The following is a 12,644-nucleotide window of genomic DNA, read 5'->3' on the forward strand; positions in this document are numbered from 1 at the left end:
AAACAAAGTGGGAAATACGTTGAAAAATAACATGATGATCAAGGCCCCAATCATGCAATGAACTCTGTGCAAGAGGACCTCTGTGCCCAACTGGATTTGGGTGCCTGATTTCTGTAGTCTCCTTTCGATATCCCAGCCTCAACGCTTTGGACGAACAAAAAGCAGACTACATTGCTAGGAAAATGAACACTGTAGATTCAGAACAACTCTTGCTGATTATTCACAAAGTCGCAATAGCACAGACTGCAGAGGTAACTGATTGCCAACTGGGCTAAAGGCAAAGTCTTCCAGCTATAGCGATGAACGTAGAAGATCATTAAAGGAAAAAAGAGAAAACTCTGTGTGGAATGTCAGGATGATAAAGGTCCCTGGCCCTCTGGCATCACTGAGCACCACAGTTGCTACTGAATTTCTCCTAGTACCGAATATGCTGCAGACTGTAGTGGAATACAGATAATGGGAAATCCCTGAGTAGATCAGTAGGGTGTTAACCTGCTGTCTTTAAAGAAAGAACACTGTGGACCTTATCTCAGAAGTGCAGACATGACAACTGTCATCCAGGCCACAACTGGGTACTGAACCAGGGATCTCCAGAGCTAAGAGCATGAGCCTCTACAGCTGAAGCTAAAGGACCAAGTCCAGAAGATAGGAGCAGTAGCAAACTCATATCCTCTGTAATCAGACAGAGGGTGACATACGACCCACACTAACCAGTGAGTTACATAACAGCTCCCACGGACTTCAGCTGGAGTTGTGGGTGCTCACTACCTCTGAAAATCAGACCCTATGGTCTCAACTGCACCAGCCCCCTTAGTAGCTATAATCCTCTACGCTTTCAGCGCCATTCAACACATCAAAGACAACGCTTCTCAACACAGCGAGTTCTGAGCACCGCTGCTACCACTGCCAGCCAAACAGAGCTGTAAAAGACGAAGCAAGAGTAACCAAATGCTAAACGAGATGTTGTTACAGTTAATACCATTTAGCCATTTACAGTGCTTTACATCTTCAAAGCGCTCTACAAATATTAACTAATTAAGGTGTTCGCATTTGAGGCTGCAGGTAGAGACTTCAACTAGCAGCAAAACACTAGGCTCGATGGACCAACTCTCTGTTCCACTATTGCAGTTCCTCGTGGCCCAATCACCAGCCTTCCCATAGATTTTGCAGCAACTCCTTCTGATGGCTGAGTACGTAGACGCAGATTCAACAAAGCACTTCAGCAGAAGTCAATGAAACTAAAAGGCAGGTTTAAATCCTTTGCTGAATCGGGGCCAAAGATGGTACTAAAACCACCATAATATGGGGCCATCGATTATGGTGCAACCCATGCAGAGTTTGCCTCAAAAATCCAACTAGTTTACTTTTGCAAATCCGTCTGAAACTCCAAAGGTCTAAGCCCAGATGGTGAAATTCACTCCTGTGCAAAGGGACAGCACAATATCCATGCACCACTTAAATCTGAGGGTTCAAGTAGGATCTAAGTGGTACATGGGCCCCTTGTGCTGACCCCTCTGCACAGGGGTGAATTTTACCTAGAATGAATTGCTTAACTGACGTAAAGCATGGCAACAAGAACTCAGAACATATGGGGACTCAATGAGACCAGGCGTCTTGTGCTCCTAAAAATGCAGCTAGGTGCCTAAAATACCCATAAAAATCCGGCTTTAAGCGAGTGCAATTCCATCAGCATCACTAGAGGCTGCGTAAAATAGCTAAAATTGCTGCACTGAGAACTAAGGACATTGAGTGTTAATTTCACCTCAGTCTGTCCTCACTCTCATGGTGAGGCCAAAGTCACTAAAATATTTTCTCCAGTAAACTTAACACTTTGTGGGGTGGGGAGGTGGTCAAAGTTGTTAGGCTGAAATCCCAACTGACCATGTGCGTTCAGGCCTGTGGGAGCGAACAAACGTTGATCACATTCCCCCACACACACCTCCCCCCCCAGCAGTCCTCAGATGCTCATCCTTGCCATGCAGTAAGTAAATTAAAAAAACAACTACAAAACATTACAGTAAGAAAAAGTATCCTTGAAAAGTCTCTCTTCGCTGTTTGTATACAAGAGAAAAATCCTAACAGCACCTCAGAGAAGAGCATCATCATGCACACTGGTTTGTTATTGTGGGGTCCCAGTCAGTACAACGGTTTTAAAAACAACATTTGCAGCAAATTACACTGAGTTAACAGCCTTGGAGCACAAAGCCCTTTGTTTTTCCATAGGACAGATCCTCAGGTTGTCTACCGAGCTTGGGCAGGGCAGAGCAGGCTTTCCATATGCACTTCCCCATATCCAATGTACATTAAACATGACCTGGAGTGTGTACCTGTATGACCAAGAGAATTTGGTCAATCCTCAAGCTCTCTTCTCATATGGGCCTGCAGCATCTGTGGAGATTTGGTCATGTTCTTGTCCACTTAGAACTGGTCCACCGACCAGTTTCACGTAGTCTATCAATCCGCTATCAGATGGTAAGAACTTTCAGCTACTACCAACACGGGCTGCATTTGAACCTGTGACCTATGAGTGAAAGGCTTTCTATCCTGTAAGCCAACCCCTGATCTATCAGTCCCGTTGCTTTCCCAAAGTTTATTTACTTAAATCAATGAGCTTGGCAGCCTGGCTATTTAAAACCCATCACAATTAAGTTATTCAAAGAACACAGAGACAGATATTTACAGGGGTGCTGGAACAATTTGTACAGTGGGGGTGCTGAGAGTCATTAAACCAAACTGTAAATCCTGTATATAATGGAAACCACTTCAAGCCAGGGGATGCAGCAGCACCCCTAGTTTCAGCACCTATGGATATTTATTTTCACTATCATCCTTCAGAGTGTCCCTTTAAAATTCTTGGGAGACAACCCAATGCCCAATACCAGTCTAAAGAGTTAACCTATAAAAGCAAACCCAGAATGATATAAAAAGGTATTTGCCACAAGACATACGGTAGTAGGACAAATTAGGAAGAAGATACAAAACACACAGGGAATCTAACTGGCGTTTTGATGAGACAACGTGTTCTTCCCGTTTTCTCCCATAAGAACGAAAAATGCAATTCACTTCAAACGTAATTTTACACTTAACTGATTGGCTTCTGTTATAATACTAGCAGCACATGGTTGTAGTCACATTTAAAATAATAGCCTCCTCTTTAACGCAGGCAAAAAATAAAATAGAAGTGTTGGCTACACCGCCACAGACTCTCACTTCAGCAGGAAAGCACTCTCTGTCATCACTCCTACACAGACACCCTGGGCCCAATCCTGAGAATTGCCTTGTGCTCTCCACTCCCACCGACCCACTCAGTGGCAGCAGGCCTCCAGCGAGAGCCAAGGGTGTTGTGTGACGCTCTCAGAATGCTGCAGAAGCTGGCACTGAGTATACCTGAGTGTTACTCCCTTCAGGACTTTACAGCTGATCCGCTGTATATTGATGGTTGATTTTCACCGGTGCTGAGTTATGGTTGCTCCTCACCTCTGATCATTGGGACCCAACTCCTTAGATAACAGAAAGATCCCACTGACATTTAAATTTGTATTTTTAAATCATGCATGTAATTATAGTAATTAAACAGAAATAAGGTTCTCCACTGGGCACAAATTAACACTTTGATAAATGGCTTTTTTTTTTAATAGGTTACAACAAATCTATTTTTTTCAATTATGCTGAGAGTAACACATCAAACTGAATAAGCACTTTTCAGTCACTCATCAAATTACAAACTACTACGAACAGCCTTTTCAAAGCATCCCTTTAGAAAATACGAACACAAACACACACACACAAACACACCAGGGTGTTACACAAACCAATCAATTTTGCTGCTGCAAAAAGAGGACAAAAACCAAACAAGTACTTAAGGCTAAAACATTTTGCAGGGGCAAGGGGGAAAATGTAAGAAAGGATTCATAAAAACAACAGACAATGGTATCCGACAGGCTTTGCTAGCCATAAGGCGACATTTTTAACCTGAGAATCTAAGCTGATGCCCTCTACAGTACATCGACATTCCGATTATAGATCATTCAACTCGAGAAGAAAGATGAAGGGAGGTTCTTCTTCACAGGGACTTTTGACAGAGATGTTCCAAAAGAGAGTACTTTGGCGAGTAAAGTCCACTACATTTCAGGGGTAATTTATTTTTAGGCTCGGTTCCTTTAAAGTCTACAAGGATTCAATGAGATTAAAAGGGCAGACAAAATACTTTTTTACTGTAAAGTAACTGATAGGTCCCCACACAGAGGGGATATGAACACATTAGAAAAATAGGGACCCAATCCTGAAAATGCTTAAAACCACAGGTGGTATCTTTTTTTATGTGACTGGAAGGGACTACGCACATGAGCAAAATTAAGCATGAGCAAGATTGGTCGCTCCGTTTACTTGGACAAATTCCTGATTGCACAGGTGGATTAAGTTTGTGTAATAGCTACAATTCCCTGTGCAGCATAAATAGCAAAATATGACAAGTTTGATGGAACAAATCCACAAATTACTCTCTCTAAATCAATTTGTGCTAATACTTTAATAATGCAACACCCATGATGTAAAGGAATAGCAGTCTTATGAGAACAGTAACACTGCATTTTAGAAGAGCGACTATGTTTTAAAAGCTACAGGAAACATACACAAAATACAGCTGTTAAATAATGTATACACATCATACCAAGAGACCCTTGCAGTAAATATGTAAAAAGTAAATAATATCTGCCTACATTTTTATCTCGCAGGTACAAATTCAACTCAATTATAGCTCTCTCAAGGCAGGGAAGGGTTCACACTATTTCTGATCAGACATAAACACTGTTCTGAGTGTGAATTATCTTGAAATTCAGTATTTACCAGTTCAGTATTTTTTATTTAAATGTTTCTAGAGTAATTGTGACCCAAGCACTATGTTCATGAGTATAACATAGCATATTTCAGCCAGACAAGAAAAAAGACAAACCCTACAATCTTAAGAGCTGTGCATCAACAATTTAGCACTCATTTGGTAACCCTCATGCAAAATTAAGACCATACGTCATTCACGACATTATATATATCAACCTGTTTTATATGCTCAGTCTTTGCTACTGAATCTAGAAGACTTGCTAGTAAAGTCCACCTAACTTTAGTGAAGGGGGGTGTGTAAGGGTTAATTGTTGGAAAAACAGATGGATTCTTTACTACTTTTTAAACCCTGGGTCTTTATTCTTAGCAAAACTCATTTCTCTGCCATTTGCTAGTTAGAAGACAGCTCTCTCCTGTGATGCATAAAATCCCCAATACCTTGCATTCTGCAAATACAACACTCCTATACTTTTTGCTAAGGTGAGGTAATCAAAAGGCACATATTAGTAATGCCTTCCTCCTTCCCCCGCTCCCGGACAGGTTATGACATTTGCCAAATTCCATGCTAGAAAACTATGCATTAAACAGCAGGACTGAAACACATTAATCACAATTATAACATGGCTGCTTTGTTACCAAATTACCGATCTGATTCTTAGACCTTCATCAAACTCTAGGCACCAGAGAGTGAACTGAGAACGGAATTCAACCCGAGCAATGCTATTTTGCCGGTTAAACAATTCACAATTGCCAAAAAACAAATATTTTAATTTTTACCTAAAGACATTTAAACTGAACCCATTACTGAAAAAAAAAATAAATGTAAAAATGATCACCACCTATTAATTTAAAAAAAAAAGAGAGAAAATGTGAGATCTAATAGCTACCCATTTGTTGTAGTAACCATTCCATTCAATTGCCCTGTTTTAACTCTTGTTTGGGATTTCTGCAGCCGAAATTGTAGTAAATTGAATTTGCGGAGAACATATGATATTAAAGTCAAAAGCTGATTAACAGAGTGTGTCAGATGCATTTGCCATTTGACTTCACCAATCAGGGAAACAATGCGTTTTTGGGACCACCTCATCCAGTGTTAATCCTTGAAGGATTACCAACAGCTGCCAGGGTTGACAGTGTCAACATAAACTGGCAACCTATTTCTACCATCTCAGCTACACAAGGAACCAGTTCAAGATAAGATTGCATCTATCCCACTGCCCTATCCCAGGAGAGATTAATCCACACCTTAGCCAGATTTGGGAAGACGTCCACCAAAAACTAACCAAAACAACAAAAAAAATCCCATAGATGGACTTGTTTTCATAATGCCCCAGATATTTAAACTCCATGCAGTGCAGCATCCCATTGTCTTGTTTATTTTACTGACTGGATACAGTGCAAAGGGGCGGGGGGAGGGGGGAGTAAAGCTACAACGCAGGTATAAAAAATATCTCATTATCAGATAAAAGGAAAAGTGTGAACATGTCAACACGCTGCCGTTTAAAACAAAACCTTGTTTTGGCTACAACATCTGGAGCGTTTTTAACCCCCCAGAGGAAGATCTGCAACCGGAGTAAAAAAATCAGGTAGGTAGATGGGTCTTAAAACGTTGCACTTAACACCTCACAGGAACTGAAACCCCCAACCCTGCAATTAAAAGTTTACACACAGAACCGGTTCACAGTGGGTGGGAAGGGGGTTCCAGGGATTGCTTGGCGGAGACCCTCCCCTATTCCACCCCCCTCCCCAACACCTACAGCTCCGGCTGAGGGGGCACTCCCCCCAGCATCCTTGCCTCAAACCGCCCCCGAAGAGCAAGAGGGAGAAAGGGTTAAAAGTTGGACAAGCCACCGATGCTCCAGCCGGGAGTCAGCGAAGCAGCCGAGGCGCCAGGGCGAGCGCTGCGGGCTGGGGCCGGGCCCCCCACCCCGCGCCCGGCGGGCCCCTCACCTTGCGCCTTGTGCTGGTTGTTCTCCATGAGCGAGGGGGCGGCGGGGCTGCTGCCCAGCTCGGCCAGTCTCCTGCTGGTGGCTGTCAGCTCGGCTCGCAGGTTGGTCATCTCCTGGCTGGCCGACTGGATAGCTCCATCGATCCGCAGCGCCAGCTGCTTATTGTCTTCCATCATGTTCAGGATTTTGGCCTGGGGAGGAGAGAGGTGAGAGAGAGCCGCATGATGCACCAGCCAGGGGTGGGTGTGGAAGGGGGGCGGGTGGCTGCCTCTCTCTCCTCCTCCTCTCCCCCCCCCCACCCACCCACTACCTGTTGGGTCCCCTCGCCGCTGCCTCCCTCACCCCGGCGCAGGGATGCGCGGAGCGGCTCCGGCCGCAGGGGACCCGCGTGCGCTTTGCCGCTTCGCGGAGGACATTAGCGGGGAGAAAACAGGGCAAGCACCCTTTCGATGGAGCCTACCATCTGCGGCGGGGGAGGTGGGGAGCCCTGCCCGCGCCGGCTCCGCCGCAGCCCCCGGCTTCGCGGGGCGCCTTCCCCAGCCCGGCCGCCTCAATGGCGCAAGGGCAGCGGAGGGGAGCAGCCCGGGCTGGGGGTGGCTGGGGGGATGCACCGGCCTGGGGGATGCACCGCGGGCTTTTCCCTGCCCCTGCCCCTGCCCCGGCGCCGCGGCCACGGAGCTCACGGCCCCGCGCAGGGCTCCGGCTGCCTGCGCGCTCGGGCGCCCGCCGCGCCAAGCGCTGCCCGCTGGGGGCAGAGGGCGGGAGGCCGCCGGGGAGGGGGGTGCAGGGAGGATGCGCGGGGGGGGGGGGGTTGCACGCGGGGGGGAGGAGGGACTGGGAGGGGAGGTGGAGCAGGGGGCGCCGGGCGCTCCAGGGAGAGGGGAGGGCGCAGGGGCGGGCCGCCCCGGGAGTTTGTTTTGCAGGGAGCCGGTCCTGGCGGCTGGGGTGGGGGGTGGGGGGAGGCGGCTGCCCGCCCACGAAGGGGCCAAAGTGAAAGCGGGGAGCCGGGGCGCTGGGAAGCTGGGGCCGGGCGGAGGAAAGGCGAAGGCAGGGGCGTCCGTCCCCTTCATCCTGGCGCGGCGCGGGGGAGGGAGGGAGGCCCGGCTGGCTGGCTGGCTGGCTTCGGATCGGGTTGCAGCGCGGCCGGTGGGAGCCGGGTGACACCCCCTGCTCCGTCAGCCACGGAGGGGGATGGGGCCGGGAGAGAAGCGCTGGGCTGGAGTGTGCAGTCGCCATGCTAAGGAGGGAAGGGGCTCCTTTGTCTGCCCGAGGGGAGAGCTCCTGGGTGCATGAATCCCCCCCCCCCCCAGCGCCTCTCCTGGCACAAGGGGGCGACTCGTGCAAAGCGCTGCCCCCCTCCCCCGACACCCAGCCACCTTTGCACCCCGAAGTGGCCCCAGCCCTGGCTGTGCCCCTGTCGGCGTTCGCTTGCCACGAGGATCGGAGCGGCTGTAAGCGGAAAGGGCCACCGGGCTTAAAGCAAACGCTGGGGAAGGCGGGGAAGGAGCAGCAAACGTGCCATTCGGAATCGGGAGTATTCACGCCGGGAACCTGATTCTCGAGTTCCAGCCATGGGCCAAGAGCAGAGCCCAAAGACCGACCACAGCAGCCTGAAAGAGCAGTTTCTCGTACTGCACCGGCTCACCCAAAGAAATGCTGCAGCAAATCACTGTGAATGCATAAAATCCAAGAAACTCACCAGCCACTCGGTGACCATTTGCCAATAGAACAGGAGGCAGCATTCATGGAACACCCGATATTTCTAGCTACTGTTCCCTTGGGGTAAGAATAGTTTCTCTCGTTGCCACTTTTATCCTTAGAGCATGTTCTGGTGGTGATGGGAAGTCAGGACTCCTGAGTGGCGATGGTGGTGGTTGTTTTGTTGTTCCCTATTCTACCACTCAACTCAGTACATGCCCCTGAGCCCATCAGTTCTCTCTAGTGCCTCAGCAAATGTGGCAAACAGAACTTTGCAAGGCTGGTTAAATCTGCCAGGTTGAATTCATTGTCTAAAGGACTTGAGATCTTTTGATGAAAGATGCAATGAGAGTGCAAATTATTCTTCTTTGTCCCTTCCCTACACTGGGCTTTGCGCACAAGTCTGCTGCATGTCAGTGCCCAAAGAAGAGTAAAATGGACCAAAAATCTCTGGAAGAGGATGGGGGGCGGGGAGGGAAAGGCAACGGCTTCTCTGGTATTATTTCATAAGCCACATCCACCCAGCAGGTGCTGCAAGCTCAGTGGGTGCTGCCAAGCTCAATGGGGCATGTACCCACTGAAGCAATGGAGAATTACTTGGCATCGTAAATCACTTTGCTTCTAGAAGGAGCAATAACATTTTGCAGTGTCTTTTCAACACACTGCAGGTAATCTGCTTGCATGAGGACTGTGGGACTTTGATTGCACCAGGCAGCAAAGCTGTAGGCCTGAATTCATGATCAAACAACGCATGTGTTAGGGGTTAGACTAACAGTCTAACAGTCTTGCAGTCCCTTCTAACCCTATGGTTCTATGATTCTCTGGAAGCAGGTTTCTGCCACCTGGAAGCTCTGAAGAGCCAGACCATCACTCCCTGTTTTCAAGAGGGAATGATGCAGTGGAGAACAGCAGTTCAGGAGACACAGTTGCATCCCCATGCACCCTTTAAGGCATGAAAGGGAGGACTGTTCCCAAAGTAAGCCATAGCTCCCTGGGAACTGAGCTGGGCCAGTCTCTAAGTAGCACTTCTCTTGAGGTACAAAAAATGGCTCTTACCCTATTGTTTGAACACAGGAAAATATTATGCAAAAGATTAAAATAAACATTTTGGGGAAACAGGGGAAGATTGAGCAGTTACTGCCATGCTGCCTGTTGCTGCAGTAAGCTCTCAGGTCTGCCCTGTACTTTTGGCTCCCCAGCCAGGCCTTGAGAGTGCTCTCAGGACTTGCAAATGCAAGGACGTTTCCAAAATCTAAGCACTTTCAGCTGCTTAGTCTCTAAGGTGCCACTGGTACTCCTTTTCTTTTTGCGAATACAGACTAATACGGCTGCTACTCTGAAATAGGTATCACAGCGACCTTGACGAAACTACAGCAGGAGAGGGACAGACTGGTGGGTCCTATCCCAGCAGGCTGCAAAGATGGAGACATTATTATTTTTTGATTTAGAAAAAACAGAATTGATCTCAGGTTTGTTTTTCCTTTGGCAGTGTAAACACCATGTGACAGTGGGGTTGAGCTGACCGGAAATCATGTCAGTTTCCAATTGCAGGCTGGCTCCTGCCAGCTGTGCTCTTCTCTGTCCAGACTTGCACCATGGCATTACAAGAGTGGCCACTTCGATGAGCACAGAGAATGTCCTCATTGGCCGCAGAAGCAGCTCTGGTGTAAAATCACCACTCAGCATCTGAGGGAGGAAATGATTTAACAAACCAATGGGCTGACAGTTTCTGCTGCTCGCTCAAGGGAAGTGAAATGAGGTAAAGCAAAAGTGCATTGTTCTCCAGCAAGACAACGATCCTACTGGGAGCCGTGGAACAAGGTACTGTAAAGCTGTGAATCTGGAGGGGGTTGGCATGCAATGAGCCTCCAGGCAACTTTCAGGAATAAAAATAAAATGAATCTGTGTTCACATGCTGTCAGTCTGCTGTAGATTGCTTTCCAATTGTGCTATGCTCCCTGAGAATATCAGTTCTGATCCTGACTGTACTTATGTCCATTCTGCACTGTCATAACCTCCACCAACTTCCACAGGGACGCTTCGAGCACACTGGACTAAGCAAGAGGCCCAAGTCCATTGGGAATAGACAGTGCTCTACCATTCCCAGGATTGAACCTGTAGGTACTTAAGGGCAACATGTCACATCTGATGAAGTGAGCTGTAGCTCACGAAAGCTTATGCTCAAATAAATTGGTTAGTCTCTAAGGTGCCACAAGTCCTCCTTTTCTTTTTGCGAATACAGACTAACACAGCTGCTACTCTGAAACATGTCACTTAGGGTTTGTCTGCACAGCAGGGGAATGTATTCTGTGGGGGAGTGGTTTCTAAAGCGCACTCAGGTCTTGTGCAGTAGTTGGTCCATGAAGACACAGTAGTACATTAAAGCACACTAAGTAACCTTTAGTGCGCACCAGCAGGGTCTATGCAGACCAATTAATATTCAACACATGAGTGCACTTTAGAAATCACACCCCGGTAGAGCACGTTACCTTATGGTGTAAACAAGTGCTAAATTATGGAAAGTTTGGAAACAGTATTTCAATAGACACAAATAGTGCCAAACATTTTACTGATTTAATCTCAGATTAAGATGGCCACAGCATTTATGGGGTGAAACTGCAGCCCGTGGAAACTCTTAATGAGGTTGTCACTCGAGGAACTTGGACTGTGTCCCACCTAGGGAAAAGGGATTGGCCATCCTATGGGGTACTGAAAATTAATCCCCTTCAGTTTTCAAAGTAACCAGTATGAATTCTCCAATTCACAGGGTAAAATTCTGTTCTCTGCATATTGGAACTATATGCTGATATTCTGGTCTCTCTGCAAAGGTGGATCTCTCAGCGATATCAATGGGTCTCCCATATATACACTGTGTGGAGAGAATATTGGTCTGAAGTCCTTTCTAAGGGCTTGGCTACAAGGGGACATCCAGGAACATAAATCCAAATTAACTAAAGGTGTGAATTGGAAGTGGATTAGTTAAACTGCATTAAACGCTGTGTGAACACCATCCTTCAGAATTAATGTGGCCTTACTTCAGGAAGGCTGCTTAATTCTGAATGAGGGTGTTCACACAGGAGTTTGATGTGGTTTAACTAATCCATTTCAAATCCACACCTTTAGTTAATTTGGATTTATGTTCCTGGATGACCATGTGTAGAGAAATCCTTAAGACTTCATCTACACTACAAAATGAAGGTGTTTGGTTTTTTTTTTATAGCACAGGTAGGTTTACCATTGCTATCTTTAATCTAGCTAGCCACAGGTCCCAGTAGTAGTGAAGACAGGTGGTCTAGGCTGCCAACCTCGGTACAAGCCTGCCAGAGACTCTGGGTACATATTCTTGTTGCTAGTCTGTGGTGTAGCCCATGCTGCCATTGGTTTGCTAGTATGGTTACCCACACTAGCTAGATTAAAACCAGGCATACACTGTAACACCATCATCTGGAGAACTTTGTGGCCTGGGTATATTACCTTGAAACAGGATCTACCTCAATAATAATCTTATTTAACTAACTACAGGCTCAATAGATTTTTCTAAACACTAAATATCTGAGCTGTTTCAACTCCTTTTTATAATATCAAAAGAACTTGTCTCATTTTAAAGCTACAGTCAAGCAGATGAAATCTACATTTTTTGATTAGTTTTTTTTTTAAATAAGATGAAAGAATCTATTTAATAGAAAGTATTTAATGGTTATTTTTAAAAGAAAAATTATTTTTTACTGACAATTTCCAGCAGTGTCTGCAGCCCAAACATTGCAACACTTGGGCTAGTGCATGAAAACCTCAAAGTGACCAGAAACAGACGTGGAAGTGAAGGTGTGTATTTTCATTACTTGCATTTATTCAGGGTGGATAAATGGCATAAATGAAGAATGAATTTGAATTTTGAAATTCTGTCTTCATCATTTAGGTTGTTATTAGTGACAGAGGCAAGGACACTTGTTACATAAGGTTTGTTTTCTGAACAATGTAAATGCTTGGGTGTATGTCTGACGTGTATGCACATTTAATGCAACTGTGTATGCAAACTAGAAAATTACATATGCAACTAGATGATTGAACGTGCAGTTGCAATCGCATATATGTAAAACCATGATCCGGGCAACAGTTTACATTCTATACTGTAATAAAATACAAGCTTGTGTACTATCAGGG

General features: G+C 46.3%; 1 protein-coding gene and 1 long non-coding RNA gene across 8 annotated transcripts in view; one reads left to right on the forward strand and one right to left on the reverse strand.

Annotated features, from left to right (window-relative positions):
- The window catches only part of KAZN (kazrin, periplakin interacting protein), a 712,848-nt gene that overhangs the window by 386,795 nt on the left and 313,409 nt on the right, over positions 1-12,644 (reverse strand). For 3 of the 7 annotated variants that reach the window (XM_073317160.1, XM_073317161.1, XM_073317159.1), the window contains one exon: positions 6,787-6,976. In XM_073317160.1, the coding sequence (XP_073173261.1) occupies positions 6,787-6,976 (190 nt within the window). Of the gene's footprint in view, positions 1-6,786; positions 6,977-7,095; positions 7,200-7,245; positions 7,533-8,484; positions 8,598-12,644 lie in introns of those variants that run through there. The other 4 variants (XM_073317162.1, XM_073317163.1, XM_073317165.1 and 1 more) reach the window with 4 other exon arrangements.
- Positions 7,821-10,688, forward strand: LOC140900246 (uncharacterized). Its single transcript, XR_012155598.1, has 2 exons — positions 7,821-8,567; positions 9,973-10,688. It is a non-coding gene; the product is annotated as an uncharacterized lncRNA (long non-coding RNA).

The sequence above is a fragment of the Lepidochelys kempii genome, chromosome 18 (assembly GCF_965140265.1).
Source record: "Lepidochelys kempii isolate rLepKem1 chromosome 18, rLepKem1.hap2, whole genome shotgun sequence".
NCBI classification, from domain to species: domain Eukaryota; kingdom Metazoa; phylum Chordata; order Testudines; family Cheloniidae; genus Lepidochelys; species Lepidochelys kempii.